General features: G+C 40.4%; 4 protein-coding genes across 4 annotated transcripts in view; 2 read left to right on the plus strand and 2 right to left on the minus strand.

The window, feature by feature from the left end:
• Positions 1-1477: 1477 nt before the first annotated feature.
• On the plus strand, positions 1478-4694 carry LOC124338458 (dolichyl-diphosphooligosaccharide--protein glycosyltransferase subunit STT3A-like). Its single transcript, XM_046792535.1, has 13 exons — positions 1478-1627; positions 1694-1811; positions 1870-2037; positions 2107-2267; positions 2345-2542; positions 2610-2801; positions 2872-3025; positions 3101-3339; positions 3408-3626; positions 3691-3840; positions 3904-4123; positions 4184-4372; positions 4435-4694. Exons 2-13 carry the CDS (start codon positions 1712-1714, stop codon positions 4578-4580), a joined length of 2136 nt encoding a protein of 711 aa, XP_046648491.1. The 5' UTR covers positions 1478-1627; positions 1694-1711; the 3' UTR covers positions 4581-4694.
• Positions 4690-6592, minus strand: LOC124338459 (endoplasmic reticulum junction formation protein lunapark-A-like). Its single transcript, XM_046792536.1, has 5 exons — positions 6346-6592; positions 6052-6275; positions 5585-5989; positions 5046-5452; positions 4690-4985 (listed from the first exon to the last, which is right to left on the minus strand). The coding sequence occupies exons 1-5, from the start codon at positions 6370-6372 to the stop codon at positions 4816-4818; spliced, it is 1233 nt and encodes a 410-aa protein (XP_046648492.1). The 5' UTR covers positions 6373-6592; the 3' UTR covers positions 4690-4815.
• Positions 6593-7743: 1151 nt separating this feature from the next.
• On the plus strand, positions 7744-12329 carry LOC124338594 (carcinine transporter-like). The gene is made up of 13 exons (XM_046792684.1): positions 7744-7890; positions 8658-8910; positions 9109-9273; positions 9346-9449; positions 9518-9672; positions 9737-9905; positions 10021-10147; positions 10808-10929; positions 11068-11170; positions 11275-11311; positions 11390-11464; positions 11599-11959; positions 12115-12329. The coding sequence occupies exons 2-13, from the start codon at positions 8692-8694 to the stop codon at positions 12242-12244; spliced, it is 1767 nt and encodes a 588-aa protein (XP_046648640.1). The 5' UTR covers positions 7744-7890; positions 8658-8691; the 3' UTR covers positions 12245-12329.
• Positions 12330-13269: 940 nt separating this feature from the next.
• Positions 13270-15796, minus strand: part of LOC124338593 — a 52226-nt gene continuing 49699 nt past the window's right edge. The window contains exons 10-14 of the mRNA XM_046792683.1: positions 15426-15564; positions 15145-15250; positions 14860-15042; positions 14364-14706; positions 13270-14263 (exon numbers count right to left, since the gene is read on the minus strand). Coding sequence (XP_046648639.1) covers positions 13377-14263; positions 14364-14706; positions 14860-15042; positions 15145-15250; positions 15426-15564 — 1658 coding nt within the window. The 3' untranslated portion in view covers positions 13270-13376. The remainder of the gene's footprint in view (positions 14264-14363; positions 14707-14859; positions 15043-15144; positions 15251-15425; positions 15565-15796) is intronic.

Consider the following 15796-nt stretch of genomic DNA (forward strand, 5'->3'; position numbering starts at 1 on the left):
TTTGACTGTTAGTTAGTTATAGTAAGAAATAATTACGCACGATTGAGCGATAACGGCATCTTTATTCATATTATCTTATAATCGCTTTCACCTGTCGCCAAGGATATGGCGGTTATCAACACCGTTACGTAATTTTTATTTTCATCAACAATTGCAACTGACCCCGAGCTCAGAATATGAAAATGTTTCTCCTTATCAAACGTGATGGTGAAAACTGATGATTTATACCATCTCTACACGTTCATAAAACTTTGCTAACTTGTAAAACAGTTAGGGCTAATGATTAACGACGTAAATGTCGTCACAGCTCATTATTTAAACTTTGTGATATACCATGGGCGCAGTCTTTGTCATTTGCTAATAACTATTTCCTGAATTGTTTCGGTTAAGGGTGCAACCTTTTCAACTACGGCCGAATTTCTTTATTGGTTTTTAATTGACTTACATCGATTGAGACTTTTTTTATTGACAAATATCGATAGTTTGCTTAGATTTAAGTTATGGAATGTGAGTTTGTTAACTGACCGCACGATTCGTCTTGTATTTTCCCTATATCGTCATTGGACGTTTATCCTTAAGTGATTAAGGATTTGAAGCGTATCAGTTTCATTACCGTGCTAATAGTATAGCATAATTATTTATTCCTATTTTGTTTGAAAGCTGAATTGAATTCCGGGTAATTGTCAAACCTAACCAAAGGCGATCAATGAATCTAAATCTTATCATACATAGTATGTTGGGTTCGATTTTTCTTCAATTTGGATCTGTTACAATACCACAATTATTCAAGATCCTAGATGAAATGGATGTCACAGTCCGAAATAAAAAATTGGCCTCATTCCCAACGAAGATAACGAATATAACATCTTTCATTACCATAAACAAACGAAGGATGATAACTGCTACACATAAATTTAGCTTTTAATATCGCGTAGATGAAAAGTTGGCCACAGTTCACTTATCAGAATTTTTGGTATGTAGCTCAGCACATCCATGGATTGAGATTTTCTTATTGAGACGTTCTTTTTGCGCTCGACAACCGCTGAACGGATCATGAATATTTTAGTAAATAATAATTTGTCTCAACAGAGCCCCCTACCACAGTTAAGATAAAAGCGAGCTTGCGATCGGATCCACCGACGCTAACGTCATAGCCACATAGCCATCGGTGTATGTAGTAATCTAATTTTTAAAGCTAGTCTTTTTAATTTAATCTCAATTATTATTTGCCAAAATGATTAATTTTATTGAAAAATGAGTTTTTTACGTGTTCGGTAATAAGATGTATTAAGAGACAGGATGTTCTAAAATCCATAATGAACGTCATTGATTAATTGAAAGGGCTATAAGTTATAGGACTATATGGTATACCTTTTCTTGCGTTAATAAGAACAAATCACAAGAATGTTTTTGTCTCAATGATCTATGTCTCAAGTCTCAATTTCTTTTAAACCATCACTAAAGAAATCAATCTGGCAACACTACATCTACGTGTATTGCAACGAGTGGGTACTCTCTGGGGTGGTTGCTGTCAAAAGACCGGCTTTCGTATATTGTGGAAAATATTAATGGTCTTAATATTTTTTGGTCGTATTAATTGATTGAATTTTTGTGCATCTCTTTTAAGGTAACATTTCATATTTTACGTCATATTATTTACTCCGTCGTAACATTTCATTTTACTATTATTCAGAGAAAGAGCTAACACAAGATGACAGTTGCATTGCTGAAGTCACAAATTCTTCACATGAGTATTGAGAAGCAGGAAACTCTTCTTAAATTAGCTATCCTCACTGTTGCTGCAATACTTTGTAAGTTAAACCTTAAAATGAGTAAAGCCATGGTTGACAAGATCCTTTCTTTTTGTAGCATTCTCAACAAGATTGTTTTCTGTACTACGGTTTGAAAGTGTTATCCATGAATTTGATCCTTATTTTAATTACCGGACAACAAAATATCTGGCTGAAGAAGGATTCTACAAATTCCACAATTGGTTTGATGAACGAGCATGGTATCCGCTTGGCAGAATCATTGGTGGTAAGCATTTTAGATATATGAATGTAAGCTGCTTAAGAGGGTTGTTAATTAATTCATTTTAAATTATAGGTACCATATACCCTGGTTTAATGTTGACATCTGCTGTTCTGTACCATGTTATGAACTTTTTACACATCTCAATTGATGTGAGGAATGTCTGTGTCTTTTTGGCTCCACTGTTTTCCAGCTTGACAACTATTGTTACTTTCTTTCTTACAAGAGAACTAAAGGTATTGTTGTTTTACTTAAGACTTGTTTGTTTTTTTCAAATTTTCATACCAGCTTAAAACTTGTATTTTTATATTAGGGTACTGGTGCTGGATTAGTTGCTGCCTCTATGATTGCAATTGTACCTGGTTATATCTCACGTTCAGTCGCCGGTTCTTACGATAACGAAGGAATTGCAATTTTCTGTATGCTGCTCACCTATTTCTTTTGGATTAAGTCGGTCAAAACAGGGTCTCTATTATGGAGTGCACTCTGCGCACTTGCTTACTTCTACATGGTAAGCTTCAAAATTTTGTCTTCTTAAATACTAACGCTAATCTGCTCGTTTTTTTTTTTTGTCAAAGGTTTCGTCTTGGGGAGGTTATGTATTCTTGATTAATTTGATTCCCCTACACGTCCTCACGTTGATCCTTACTGGTCGGTTCTCTCATCGTGTGTATGTGGCCTATAGTGCTGTCTACACTCTGGGCACCTTGCTTTCTATGCAAGTCGCTTTCGTCGGTTTCCAACCAGTTCAGAGCTCGGAGCACATGCTGGTGAGACTAGGCATTGCCAAAGCGTTGCACTTTTAAAAAAGTAACATTAACATTATTTTATTTCGTGTAGGCATTTGGTGTCTTTGGTTTATGTCAGCTGCATGCGTTCACAGACTATGTACGTAGCCGTTTAACGGCTGAACAATTTGATGTTCTATTCCGATCTGTTTTGATGGCCGCTGGAAGTGTTGCTCTGGCTGCAATGGGAATCCTCACCATTACAGGTGTGTCTGAACTGTTTCACGAAAACAAAGCTAGAAAAATTTTGAAGTAATAATAAATTGAAATAAAAATTCCAGGAAAAATTGCTCCCTGGACTGGTCGCTTCTATTCTCTACTGGATCCATCGTACGCTAAGAATCACATCCCTATTATTGCTTCGGTATCTGAGCATCAGCCTACGTCATGGAGTTCCTTCTACTTTGACCTTCAGCTCTTGGTGTTCCTTTTCCCTGCCGGATTGTACTATTGTTTCGCCAAACTTACAGATGCCAACATTTTCATCATCCTCTACGGCGTGACTTCAATTTACTTCGCCGTAAGTATCCAAGTTTCTTTTTTAATTTGAGCTGTTTTGTGCTTAGATCGATCAACGTTTTTAATTAGGGGGTGATGGTACGCTTGATGCTAGTCCTCGCTCCGGTAATGTGCATATTGTCCGGTATTGCCGTTTCGACTGCTCTGGGCAGTCAAATGAAGTATTTAGACTCTCCGCGCCAGGGAAGTCAATCAGCTGCTGAAAAGAAACCTAAGAAAGGCGAAGCAGTCGTTCCATTTCGTTCTGAAGTGGCCTGGACTTTCACAGTGTTGATTTCACTTTTTCTGGTAAATATTGTTACCACAATCAATTTTTAATTTTCTTAAACAATATCTTTAAAATTTTCTTTAGGTGAGTTACACATTTCACTGCACTTGGGTAACATCTGAGGCTTACAGCTCACCTAGCATCGTTTTGTCTGCTCGTGGTCATGATGGTTCTCGGATCATCTTTGATGACTTCCGCGAAGCTTATTATTGGCTGAGAATGAACACTCCCGAGGTTTGACTGTTTTGCTTAATTTTGTTTAACGGTTGAACTTATTGTTTTTCCTTAACAATTTAGGATTCACGAGTAATGTCTTGGTGGGATTACGGATACCAAATATCAGCGATGGCCAATCGAACAATTATTGTCGACAATAATACATGGAACAATACACACATTTCCCGCGTTGGACAGGCAATGGCTTCTACAGAAGATAAGGCTTACGAGATCATGAGGGAACTAGACGTTGATTACGTACTCGTTATATTTGGTGGATTGACCGGTTACTCTTCGGATGGTAAAATTTTAAGTATTTCCCAAGTTGTCAAAATATATAATTACGTTTTTTTTATACTAGATATCAACAAGTTTCTTTGGATGGTACGAATCGGTGGTAGCACGGATCGTGGCAAGCATATTAAGGAAAATGACTATTATACACCTTCTGGAGAGTTTCGAGTTGACCAGGAAGGATCGTCTACGCTGTTGAATTGTCTCATGTACAAAATGAGTTACTACAAATTTGGATCTGTCTACACTGAAGGAGGTACCTACAATGAATTGCAAGCTCTTAATGATCTTTCATTAATAATAATTTTGACGTCGTAGGAAAACCACCGGGTTATGATCGAGTACGTAACGCGGAAATCGGAAACAAAGACTTCGAACTTGACGTGCTAGAAGAGGCTTATACAACCGAGCACTGGCTTGTACGAATCTATAAAGTAAAGAAGCTACCCAATCGTGGTGTATAAGTAAATGTTAATCATTGGACCACACGTTCCCCGCCTCTCGTGTTCGCTTGTCATAAAAACGTTGGTGCACAATGGTCAAGCAAATAAACAAAACAACTTTTCTTTCCAATTGAACTTGATGTGTGTATTTTACATTGTTGAAATAATAACAACGCATTTTATAAGGCACCGTGATTAGAAAGAATTTGAGTAAGATAGTTTCTAAGTGATGGGTTACATGCTATACAATTAGAGATTAACGCAGACTACTAGTATCTTGTCCGGCTTCATCTGCTGAGATTGCTTTGTCTCCCTCAGGGGAATCAATTTCCATATCTTCACTGGCCTCATGGTTATTTTCTGTCTTCACAATAGGGGCAACTTCGGATTCTTCATCTGATGAAGCATCATCGCCAGTACTTTCATCTGTTAATTACATCAACTTTAGTTTACTGAGCGATTTAATTGAAAATACGAACGTTGTACCAGAATTGTCTGAAATATTTTCACGATCATCTGTTCTTTCTCCTTCTTCGTCGCTTTCTTCATTTTTTTCGCTTTTTTCGTCAGGTTTTTTCTCTTGTGGAACTTTAGACGATGCTGCTACTGGGGCAGGTGAAGGAGGAACAGGCAACCGAGGCCCCATGGGTCGCATTTTTCTAGGAGGGTTAAATTGATAACAGTAGCAGCAATAGTAACTGACGTATTCAAACTCTTCCTGCAAAGCCATGCCATTGTGACCACTACAATGTCGGCAAATCAGCGCGTAACGCTGATGAGGACCATCTCCAACAAAAAGATCCATCATCCGATCAAGAACTCCTCTTTCGCGTGCTAAAATTGGCCGAGGTAACGGCCGTGTTGGAGCAGGACCATAGTTCATACCAACAGGTCTGTGAAAACATTAAATTTGATAATATCAATGCAATTCAATTGCACCCATTCTTATACATAGAGTGCATACAGTTAAGCAACTAGTATACATTTAATTGTTAATCAATCATCATGAATTTATTTTTTCTTACCTCTGAGTTGATAGCATATGTTGTTGTTGTTGTTGCTGCTGCTGTTGTAGCTTAGCTTGTTGGTTTAATTTCATTGCACTTCCCACAATGGCAGGGTTGGGTTGGAGTGGTCCGTTTGCTCGGGGTGGAATTGATTGTTCTACTTGTCTGTGCCTCAACTCAGTACCAGGTGCACTTGGTCTAACATTCATTGAAGGAGATTGTGCAGGTTTGACTTCAAAAGGAGTATTCTGAGGTTTGTCCCCAAATCTATCTAATATCTCTTTTGCTATTTTGTAAGTTTCAGTATCCATCACTTCTTCAAGGATCTTTTTCTTCTTTTTCCGTAACTCCACTGACTTTTCTGAGTTACTCACCATTTGTCGAGTGAAGTACCATTTTATTCCTCTATGAGAGCTCCAGGTTCTGTCAAAATAAAATTAATATAGTATATATTCTATAGATTCCATTGTAAATTGTAAACTTACACAAGAGCAAATGTCACAAGCCCAGTAAAATAGTAAAGCTTGAACTTTTGAATAGATGTAATAAAAATAAATGATGCTATAGCTATGATGTAAACCAGAATAAAGATGACTAGAAGTCTTCTTGCCACACGTCTCTGTCTCTCGATAGTGTCTTGTTGAAATTCATCAATTGATTTAAGCTCTTTATCAATTCCTTCTAATACTTCTTTTGTGGAAGGTTTGCTCTGAAAAGTCAAAAGAGTTGAAGTTAAGTGGTTACTGTTCAGATGAGAAAGTTTATAAAGTTCGTTATACTCGAAAGCGTGACAACAGAATTCCCATTTTTGAAGGGGAGGTTCAAGCCGAGGACGAAATAATAAGAACGCTCAAAAGCAAACGTATACTGTTGAGTTGGTGTAGGTTTTCAAGAGTGTTAGGAATTCTAAATTTAAACTAGTTCCGTGTTTTGACCTTGCCTATGTGTAAGGCGCCATAACAAAATCAGCAGAAATGATACACAGTTACACACGTCAGGAAGACATTGCCATACTATTCGATCAGCTGTTAGTCTATCGCTTTATCGTCGATCGCGTATTCACGGTCTATCGGATTATTTCCAAATTTTACACAATTAAAAAATGCACACACAACCAAAATTACTTTATGTTATAAAAAATCAAATATAAATACCCAGCATTATTGATTATAAGGTGTGGTCTACTGGTCTTGTCCTTCAGCTTCTATAAATGGACATCCTTATCAGAACAAAAACGGTTTCTTTTTTAAATTCAAATCCTTCGTGTGTGCGTGGCGATATGGGATCAATGACTTAGGTTCGTATTCGTTAATTGTTTTTAGAATGCGAAATATAGTTGAAAACTGCATTTTTGTTGTTAATTGAAATGCGACGTGTAAGTGTACAGTTGGGAAAATCGTAGAAAATATCTGCGTTTTTAAAATAGATTACATTATTAATGCGTAAAAGTTGTAAATACTAAAACAAGCACTAGACTCACTTTACATATTTATTGCTTCTTCGTGTTTCAAACGGAGCAGAATTAGAAATAAAGAAAAAGACAAAAAAGTACGCAAGTTAATTATTTAATATACTGCACTACTGTAACACATGCCCAATCTGATGGAGAAATATCAAATACATTTTCGCCATTTTCTATCTTTCTATCTCTTTAAAAAAAACCAGTCATTTCTTTTCTTCTATTAAATCCCTACTACAGAACCCATTTTGATGTAGGCTAGTAACAACATTTTCCATTTCTATTAATTCATTCTAATATTCAGCATAGATAGCACTCCAAACATTTTTGGTATAATTTACTCAATTGGATTGTACATATTAGAGGCACTAATCTTATCCTTACGTAATATCAACTATATCTGATTGGTCTTGTAGTCGGGTTAGTGATTTATTCTAAAAGTTCCTGTAATAACTCCTGCCAAAACTGAAATCAAAGAGGACATCATGGAGACGCGATGCGTTGAAAATGTAAGATCAATACGGTACATTTTTATGTATAGAGCGAGGTTTGCCTTCTTTTAGTTCGTGAATAGTCTCAAACTAACTTCAAGCAGTTGAAAGGCTTCCAGTATTCTTCCTTAATAAAAGCTCGGTAATCCATTTAGCTCCTTGAAATGAAGGTATTGATGATCTATTCAGCAAAAAGGGAGTCGCGCAGTACACCTTCCTTGAATATATCAAAAGTTACTGTTCGTTAGCGATGTCGTTGTGCAATTCCTAAACTCCATGTTTTTTTTTAGACGCCAGGCGCAATACACGTATTCTGTTTCCATTAAACATGAAATACTTGATACAAAATGGAATACATCGCCGCTGTGTCTCTCGTAAGTCTTTTAATTAAAAAAACAAAAAACAACAAGATTTTGTAGACAATTATTATGTACTGAGCGCTGATTCTTCTACAAGATCGAAAGAGTATGTTGCCGCACGTATCAAAAAGACAGAAAGGGGGATGCGGGGACTCGAATTTTAAAACCGGAAGAATAAATAACAAGAGGGAAGTTGTTGTTTGTACACAATTCGGCATTGCCATTCAGAATAAACCAAAAACCTTTCTAGAAAATGCTTCGATTAAGAATCGGCATTCAATTAGTTTGATTGCCAGATAAGGAGGAAACGACCTCGCTTGTATATATTTTCTTTTTTTACTTTACGTAACGATCGATATCGGTCGCTGCAGTCAAGTAGCTTCAGCAGCTCGTTTTCCTTGAGGACGGGGACTCTTTCAAGTTTGTGTTGATATATTTTTGTGTTCGATAAATTACATGAATTCATCGACCATTGCCGATACCATAAAAACCAGTCTCTGCTGTTTGGTCCACTCAGCTGGCAGGTTGATAGCATCTATTTGGCTCGGCGTCCGAATTCGGGATATATAGTGCTGCTGTTGCTGTTGGCAAGGTTGCACCTACACTGTGTGAAAGTACATCAGATACCCTTTTTCTACTGCGGGGATTGCAAAGTTTTTATTCCGTGACACGAGCTTCTTGTTTGAACTTGTTGTCAGCATTAGTGGGCAAGCAAAGCTTGAGCTTGTGTTCAGCTTTGAGTTTTCAGTTGCTTTCTGTTGTGTTTCATTTCCCATCTACAGATAGTCAACACTAATCTTTTCGAGTTCAAATAACATGGATCTTGACGACGTGTTGCATCACGCTGGAGACTGGGGCAAATACCAGCACCTGCTGTTGTGGTTGGTTTGCCTTCCTGCGTGTATCCCATGCGGTTTCGCAGCTTTCAACCAAGTGTTTATGGATCGTGTGCCAGATGCCTGGTGCAAAATTCCAGAGTTAATGTCGGCTGAATGGAGTCCGGAAAATCGCAAGACAGTCAGCATTCCGAAATTGGTAATTATAAAAAGAAAAGAAAAGCGCAAAATAAAATTTCGTGTTTCAATTATTTCTATTTTGTTGAAATTGCGACGCTTTCTATAGGCATAGGCATTAATCAATTGAATGTTTTTCCCCCCTATTTCTTATTCTTTGTCCGCTTTAAAATTATTCGTAGTTGAATTGAAGTGATTCTTATGTATTTTGTTCAATAAGGGATCGACCTACAGTCAGTGTTTGAAATACGACGTAAATTACACGGATATCGTATGGGAAAGCGGTGTAGGATCCAACTTGACAGGAAACGAGTCTACCGTGACATTTTGCACAGATGGATGGGAGTATGACGTGGAACAAGTTTCCTCTTCCATCGTCATCGATGTGGGTTGAAATATCATGATTCTTATTCTATTATCTTTTTTCTTGGTATTAAAATTCAATTATTTTCTACAGTTTGACTTGGTGTGTTCAAAATCTCTTTATCCAACTATTGGCCTTTCAGCCCTTAATGTTGGAGGATTGGTTGGTGTCCTGCTGTTTGGATACCTCAACGATAGGTTGGATTATTTTTGCCTGAATACCATAAACACTAATATACTGTATAACTCACTCAAAATTCTTACAGGATAGGCAGGAAGAAAAATTATTTCCTTTGCTTGACGATAGAGATCGTTTTCGGATGCGCTACTGCCTTTTCTCCAAATGTTTATTGGTATATAGTCTTCCGATTTTTCGTCGGCTTGACGATCCCGGCCATTCTGCACATTCCGTTCGTTATCTGTCAGTTTTCAACTATTATGTCGTACCTTTCAACTTTCACCTGACTCGCGATTTTATGTTACAGGCCTTGAAGTTGTGGCGCCTGCAAAAAGAACCCTGGTCAGCTTCTATTCGAACATGTTTTACGTTGTTGGGCTGATGGGATTCAGTGGACTCGCTTACGCCACTCCTCAGTGGCAGTTAATTGCGCTAACAACATCGCTACCTTTCGTCGTCTACTTCCTTTACATATTGTATGCGTAATTCCGCTGTTTGTAGCCAAAGCACCATTAGTTGCTACCATTTTAGAATGTCTCTAAAATATTTAACCGTGATAATGACGACTCTGAGTTTTTGACAACTTTCCAGTTTCTTACCGGAATCGATGCGCTGGTTGCTGTCGCAAGGACGCGTCAAGGAAGTTGTCGAAATGTTGAAGAAAATCGCCAGTGTTAATTGCAGATATATTCCAGATGAAATTCTTCAAAAATTCACGGTAATAACGTTGACTAATATTTATTGAATCATTTGACAACCGCTACCGGTATGACATAACAGCAATTAGCATTTGTCATGTCTAATTACGCAACTGTGTAGCCTACATTTTGAAGAGGAAAAAGCTCAAAGCAAGGGAAAATGCTGAGTGTACATAATGCCGTCGTTAATGAATTCTCTGTTGGCAAAGTTATATACTACGCTGTTCAATTCCTTATTGAATAGTAGATTACTATATGAGATTCGCTATAAGTCTCCCGCTTCAAAAGTATAAAGTCATTGATCACTGGGTTGAATGAGAAAGTCGTTATTCATCGAACCACCAAATCCGAGTAATGGGTTGTTAAATTTAACTGAGAGCCCAGCAGCTGACGTTTACTTATATAACCAAACAGTCTCTCTATTACCGATGACGTATTAAAAAAACTCGTTTCAATTCTCTCACGATCGAGAGCGAGGATCGCTGAAAGGATAGAAAAGGGCGACTACGTTGAATTAGTTTTTTAAGATAAAGACCCACACACACACAAAAGTGCTAAGAAACGCTACGGTGAATAATGAAACTCTCAGCGCAACTGGGTTTGTTTTCCGAGACATAAAAGAAATCGTTGGTGAAATGACGAAATCGATAACACCATCACTTGTCTTATTATTTGTTCAGGAGACAATGGAGCACCAACGGGAGCAAGCTGACTGCTTACGCAACGGAAGGCGGGCCAATTGGCGAGACCTGTTCCAAACTCCCAACATGAGAATGAAAACGCTGATCATCTCGTTTAGTTGGTAAGTTGCTCGCTGCTGCTGCTGCTATTGTCAACATGCACGAAAACCAGATGAAAGCCGAATTTATTGAACGAGTCAACTCTTCTGTTGTGTACATACTAACTGCTAAATGAGGCGCATTCCTTTCGCCGTATACAGGGTCGTTAACGAGACGACATACGTCGGATTGAGCTACTACGGCCCGTCGATGGGAAACGATCCCTATCTCAGTTTTTTCCTGTCGTCCGTTGTCGAAATACCGGTATAGTATCTAAGTTGTTGAGTCCGTGCCAGTTATTCTTGTTCTGTAGAAATTCCACGTAATAATTGTCTTTCCCTTCGAATCTTTGTTGCGCTAATATGCAGGGTTACATTTTCTGCCTCCTACTCATGGATCGCCTGGGTAAGAAGATGGAGTATTGATCTGTCAACCAGAAAAATAAAAATAAAAAATAACACGGCGTATATCCCTTACATGTAGGTCGTCGGATGACACTCTGCTCCTGCATGATCCTCAGCGGCGTCGCTGCTATTTCTACAGCACTTGTCCCCACAGGTATATATCGTCTAGTGTCTGTCATGTTTCCCGCACCGCTTCGTGACCCAAAAGGAAAGCGGCGGGATTGATACAAGCTTAAGTGAGCAAATATAGCAGTGTTGAGTTGGATTATATATCTTGTGTACAAGCAGACGCGGAAATGTTGACTCTGGCTCTCTTCTTGATTGCCAAATGCACTATTGCCGGCGGCACGATGATCATCTTCCAATTCGGTGGCGAACTGTATCCGACCGAGGTTCGCGGAGTCGGGATCGGTCTGGCCAGCTTCCTCGGCGGAATTGGCCTCACCCTTATACCTTTCGTGAACTATTTGGGCACTCAGTGGCTGGTGCTTCCCATCGTGATGATGGGCGCATTCTCAGTCGCTGGCGGCATCGTGACACTCAAACTACCCGAAACGCTAGGCGCCAAATTGCCGCAGACACTCGAGGAAGGTGAGGATTTTGGCAAGGATTTCCAAGGTTGGGCGGACGCCATCCAGCACATATCGAGGTGATTATATTATGCAAGCTCAACAGCGCACACTTACAGCCCTTTTGACTCTAGACGCTATTCGGCATCTGTTTGTTTCGACCCGAATTATAACTAAATATTCCATCATGTGTGCTGTGTTGTTGCCAATGAAATGTTTGTACTTTGATCCGCAGGATATTGCCAAAGTGCTCAAAGCGCCCGACCAAACTCATCCGCGAAGTCGTGAATCTCGAGCAGACTGGTGGAGGTCATCTGAATTCTGGATGCGTTATTACAGCAGGCGAACATATTGAAGCCTTGTAATGCGCTTTTCAAACTGCGCCAGTAAATACCTTGTTTGCTTATGCTGCCATGTATAACTACTGTACAGTACACGGTACACAACAGACCCATCGACGCTATACGAAAGAATTAAGGACTTTTCGCAGCAAAAGCTATATTTACTATATCAACTTTTCATATTTATAATGCAAGATGTATTTATCCGATTTAGACACAGCAGCACACAGGCATCCGTAATGTAATAATCTTTCAGTCACCCCGTCAGCCGGCTTCACTTGTTACATATAATAGAATGATAATGTCTACAAAATTAAAAGCTTTCCGAATGATGCAAGTCTGAATTTTCTTTTGCTTTTTTTTAAATATGACAACTGATATAAGACATTTGATCAATTTCTTTTTCAACAACGAAATATAATGTGAATGTTTGGTTGATTGGAATCGGAACAAAATTCTAAACGGTTACACATGAACACAAGAAATCAATTGGGTTGAATTGCTCGCCAATCTGTCGATTTGGTGTCGCCGCCGTGGTGATTCCTTGATGACCAGGGCTCAGTGATTATCAAAGAATGACCCAGTCGACTACAACACGGACGCCAGATCAAATCAAGAGCAAAAAAAACAATCAAAAATGAATTAAACCGAGATTGAAAACGGGGGGTGTGCGCTGCGCTGGCAATTGAGTGCGCTATACAATTAAGAATTTTAAAAAATTAAATAAAAAAATATCGGGTCAAGATCAGGGTAGACACCGAGAGACAGACATTTAATATGAGAGTGAACAGCAGATTTTCAAGGATTTTTCTTTTTTTTTCATTTTTTTTTCTTTTTATAGGATCATCACGATTAGGAGGGCAGGACGTGTGGCGTGTGTGTGTGTTGTATGTGAAGTATACAACGACATTTTCTCCCCTCTTGTCTTTTGTCAAAATAATACAAAGTGCACATAGTCCAATAAATAACAGCAGCAAATATGTAATAATTATACTGTATACAAATCAATTTAGCAATTTGATGTTATATTGGAAGAGTGGTTTTTTAAAAATCCATTTCACTATATATGTTGAGAGTAGGAGGAGGAGGAAAGAGCTGGAAGAAGGGGGCGGGTTCTATATATATATATGTATATATCAAATGGGGTACAACATATTCAAACGGTGACTTCCTCGGTGAAGCGCTCCCGATCGTCGGTGTTGATGCGCGTTCGCGACGACGAGAGCGAACGACCGGGCGTACTGTCTGGCGTGATTTGGGCACTTCTCACAGAACTGTCGACTTCAAACTGCTGCGAAGAAACCACTGGCAAATCGAATTGATTGACGACGACGGACGAACTAGTACTAGCAATAGCCGTCTCGTCGGCGACGTGATCCTGCTGTGAGGTGATGGCAAATCGGCTGTTGAATTGGTTCTGGCCGCTAGTGGGGCTGCTGGTGCTGCTGACTGATGGCTTACGTCTATGACCTGTTTGGTGATGATTGGCCAGCACTGAAGTCACCTGCTCTGCTGTCGATGATTGGCACAGACTATGAACACTAATGGAGGTGGCCATTGTTGATGGATCCCCAGGGTGGAAAAGATGAAGGGCGCCACTATTTGTGTGGTCGCCGACCAAACTGAGCTGAGCGCTAATGGACGTCGAGAGGTCCGTCTGCTCGGAGGAAGTACGCCGGCTGTTGGGGGCGCTAAAGTTCCTCAGGACGGTGACGCCTCGGGAATCGAAGGCGAAATTGGACGTCAGAAGCGGAGCGGCGGCCAAGGCTAACGACGAGGCCGGGACGGTGGACGAAGGACTTTCTGGCTGATTTGGCTGGCCGGCAGTACTAGCGGAAACCGTCGCCTTCCTGGATTGTTTCGCCAGCCTCACCGACGACGAAATTGACGTTGACGAATTTGAATCGGCGTCTTTGACATCTTCATCGTCCTCGACCACCACTGATGGATCGGCGCTGAACGTCGCGCAAACGATCCTGTCCGTCATACAGGCCAGCACGTTGTTGACCACTGGTCCGGAATGGAACATCAGACCTCCCAGTCCTATATATCAAGAGAAATATACCCAGAAATTACGTGGGATCATCAATTATTCCATCAATCAAGTGAGACGACAAGTTGACTTGACAAACTTTCAACGTACCAGAGTCGGGACTGTTCTTTGGAGATTTGATCTTCTCCTTGACTGAATGGCCGGTCTTTCTCTGACGCAAATCCACGTCACTCTGCTCCTTATTTACCCTGCTGTGGTCGCTCGACGGCCCGTTCTCCAGGCAATTGCCACCCGCCACCACCGCCGTCGCTGCCGCCGCCGTTGTATCGGCGGCATCAAGGACGGCGATCACTTCAGTGGCCGCCGCAGGACTGATGACCTGGCGAGCTGCTTGCGACATGGCAGCTAATCGGGCGGCAAACTGCGTGTGACCAGATCGCACCGTCTTCTCCTTCAACTGCTCCAACTCGCAGAGCAAACGGCGAATCTCCGCCTGTAACGTGTAACCCCGTCCCAGCCAAGCAACCAATCATCATTCACTTCCTCATCAATGAATTGCTCCGCTTGTATATATATATATTTTTTTTTTCACCAGAATTGATTGACTTGACGTGTATAGATCTTTGCGTGCGCTAAATATACTGACCTGAATATCCGGATCGTTGACGCTGGACAACTCTGGGATCATGTCCGTTCTGAAACTCCCGCCCGAAGGAGTGACGTTGGAATGGTTGGCCGATTTTGGCTTGGCCAAAAATTTGGCAGCTTGGGGCTTGTTTGTTGTCGAGCTTGCGTCATCTTTGCCTCGCCCACGGAGAGCCAGATAAGCCTGTGAAAAACAAGTTTGAAGGGGTTCAAAATTCTCTAGTCTCGTCCTCACCAATATAAGTTCCGATTTCCAGTCGACTGAGCTTCTCGAGCCCCAACTTACTTTGCTAGCGAATATGAGGACGAGGAGAAGTGTCGTCGTCAGCTGCGCGTGGGAGAACATGATGATGTACATCAGATCGGGATTGGCCGGCGATTGTAAGAAAAGCCTGGAGAGGTGAGACGCAAAAGAAATGAGATCTCATGTCATTCGATTTTATTAAAAAATACTACAAGACGCATAACAAAAGTTGAGCCAAAAGAAGAAAAAACACACGCAGCCTGGGCATCTGATTGATTGCGATGACGTCTGGCGGGAAAGAAGGGAAAGAAGCATTGACTTACATGGAAACGTTGAGGAATATGGAGAGCAGGAACTCGTTGTAAATCGCCATGGAAATAAAACGGCTCTCATTGAATTCGGACGGCGCCTTACGGACGACAATGCACAGCCGGATGCCCCACACCAGGACTACCATCTCCACTGCACACGGAGAATCAAATAAATGTATAGAGACGGGATGCATATATTAGTCACAATTACGGACGACACCAGAGAAGAGTTGGCCGTATAGCTTCTGACGTCAGAGCGAAATCTAATTTACGATAACGCGCTTCTCTCTTTAGTTTCCGCTCTCGCTTTTCAGACGGTATCAAATATTTCATTTGCCAAAAAAAAAGTGTATCATCCCTATACACAGGTGAGAGTCCCATAT

Source organism: Daphnia pulicaria, chromosome 4, assembly GCF_021234035.1.
Source record: "Daphnia pulicaria isolate SC F1-1A chromosome 4, SC_F0-13Bv2, whole genome shotgun sequence".
Lineage (NCBI taxonomy): Eukaryota > Metazoa > Arthropoda > Branchiopoda > Diplostraca > Daphniidae > Daphnia > Daphnia pulicaria.

What these genes read in the sequence shown, in the direction of transcription:
- LOC124338459 (XM_046792536.1), bottom strand. Translation starts at nt 6,372, where the DNA reads ATGGGAATTCTGTTGTCACGCTTTCGA. An exon ending in TTCTGTTGTCACGCTTTCGA is followed by an intron (nt 6,276 to 6,345) that starts GTATAACGAACT and finishes TTGACTTTTCAG; the next exon opens with AGCAAACCTTCCACAAAAGA. An exon ending in CATATGCTATCAACTCAGAG is followed by an intron (nt 5,453 to 5,584) that starts GTAAGAAAAAAT and finishes ATGTTTTCACAG; the next exon opens with ACCTGTTGGTATGAACTATG.
- LOC124338594 (XM_046792684.1), top strand. Translation starts at nt 8,692, where the DNA reads ATGGATCTTGACGACGTGTTGCATCACGCTGGAGACTGGGGCAAATAC. An exon ending in CGTCCGTTGTCGAAATACCG is followed by an intron (nt 11,171 to 11,274) that starts GTATAGTATCTA and finishes GCTAATATGCAG; the next exon opens with GGTTACATTTTCTGCCTCCT. An exon ending in GCCATCCAGCACATATCGAG is followed by an intron (nt 11,960 to 12,114) that starts GTGATTATATTA and finishes TTTGATCCGCAG; the next exon opens with GATATTGCCAAAGTGCTCAA.
- LOC124338458 (XM_046792535.1), top strand. Translation starts at nt 1,712, where the DNA reads ATGACAGTTGCATTGCTGAAGTCACAAATTCTTCACATGAGTATTGAG. An exon ending in AGAGCTCGGAGCACATGCTG is followed by an intron (nt 2,802 to 2,871) that starts GTGAGACTAGGC and finishes TATTTCGTGTAG; the next exon opens with GCATTTGGTGTCTTTGGTTT. An exon ending in GGGAATCCTCACCATTACAG is followed by an intron (nt 3,026 to 3,100) that starts GTGTGTCTGAAC and finishes TAAAAATTCCAG; the next exon opens with GAAAAATTGCTCCCTGGACT.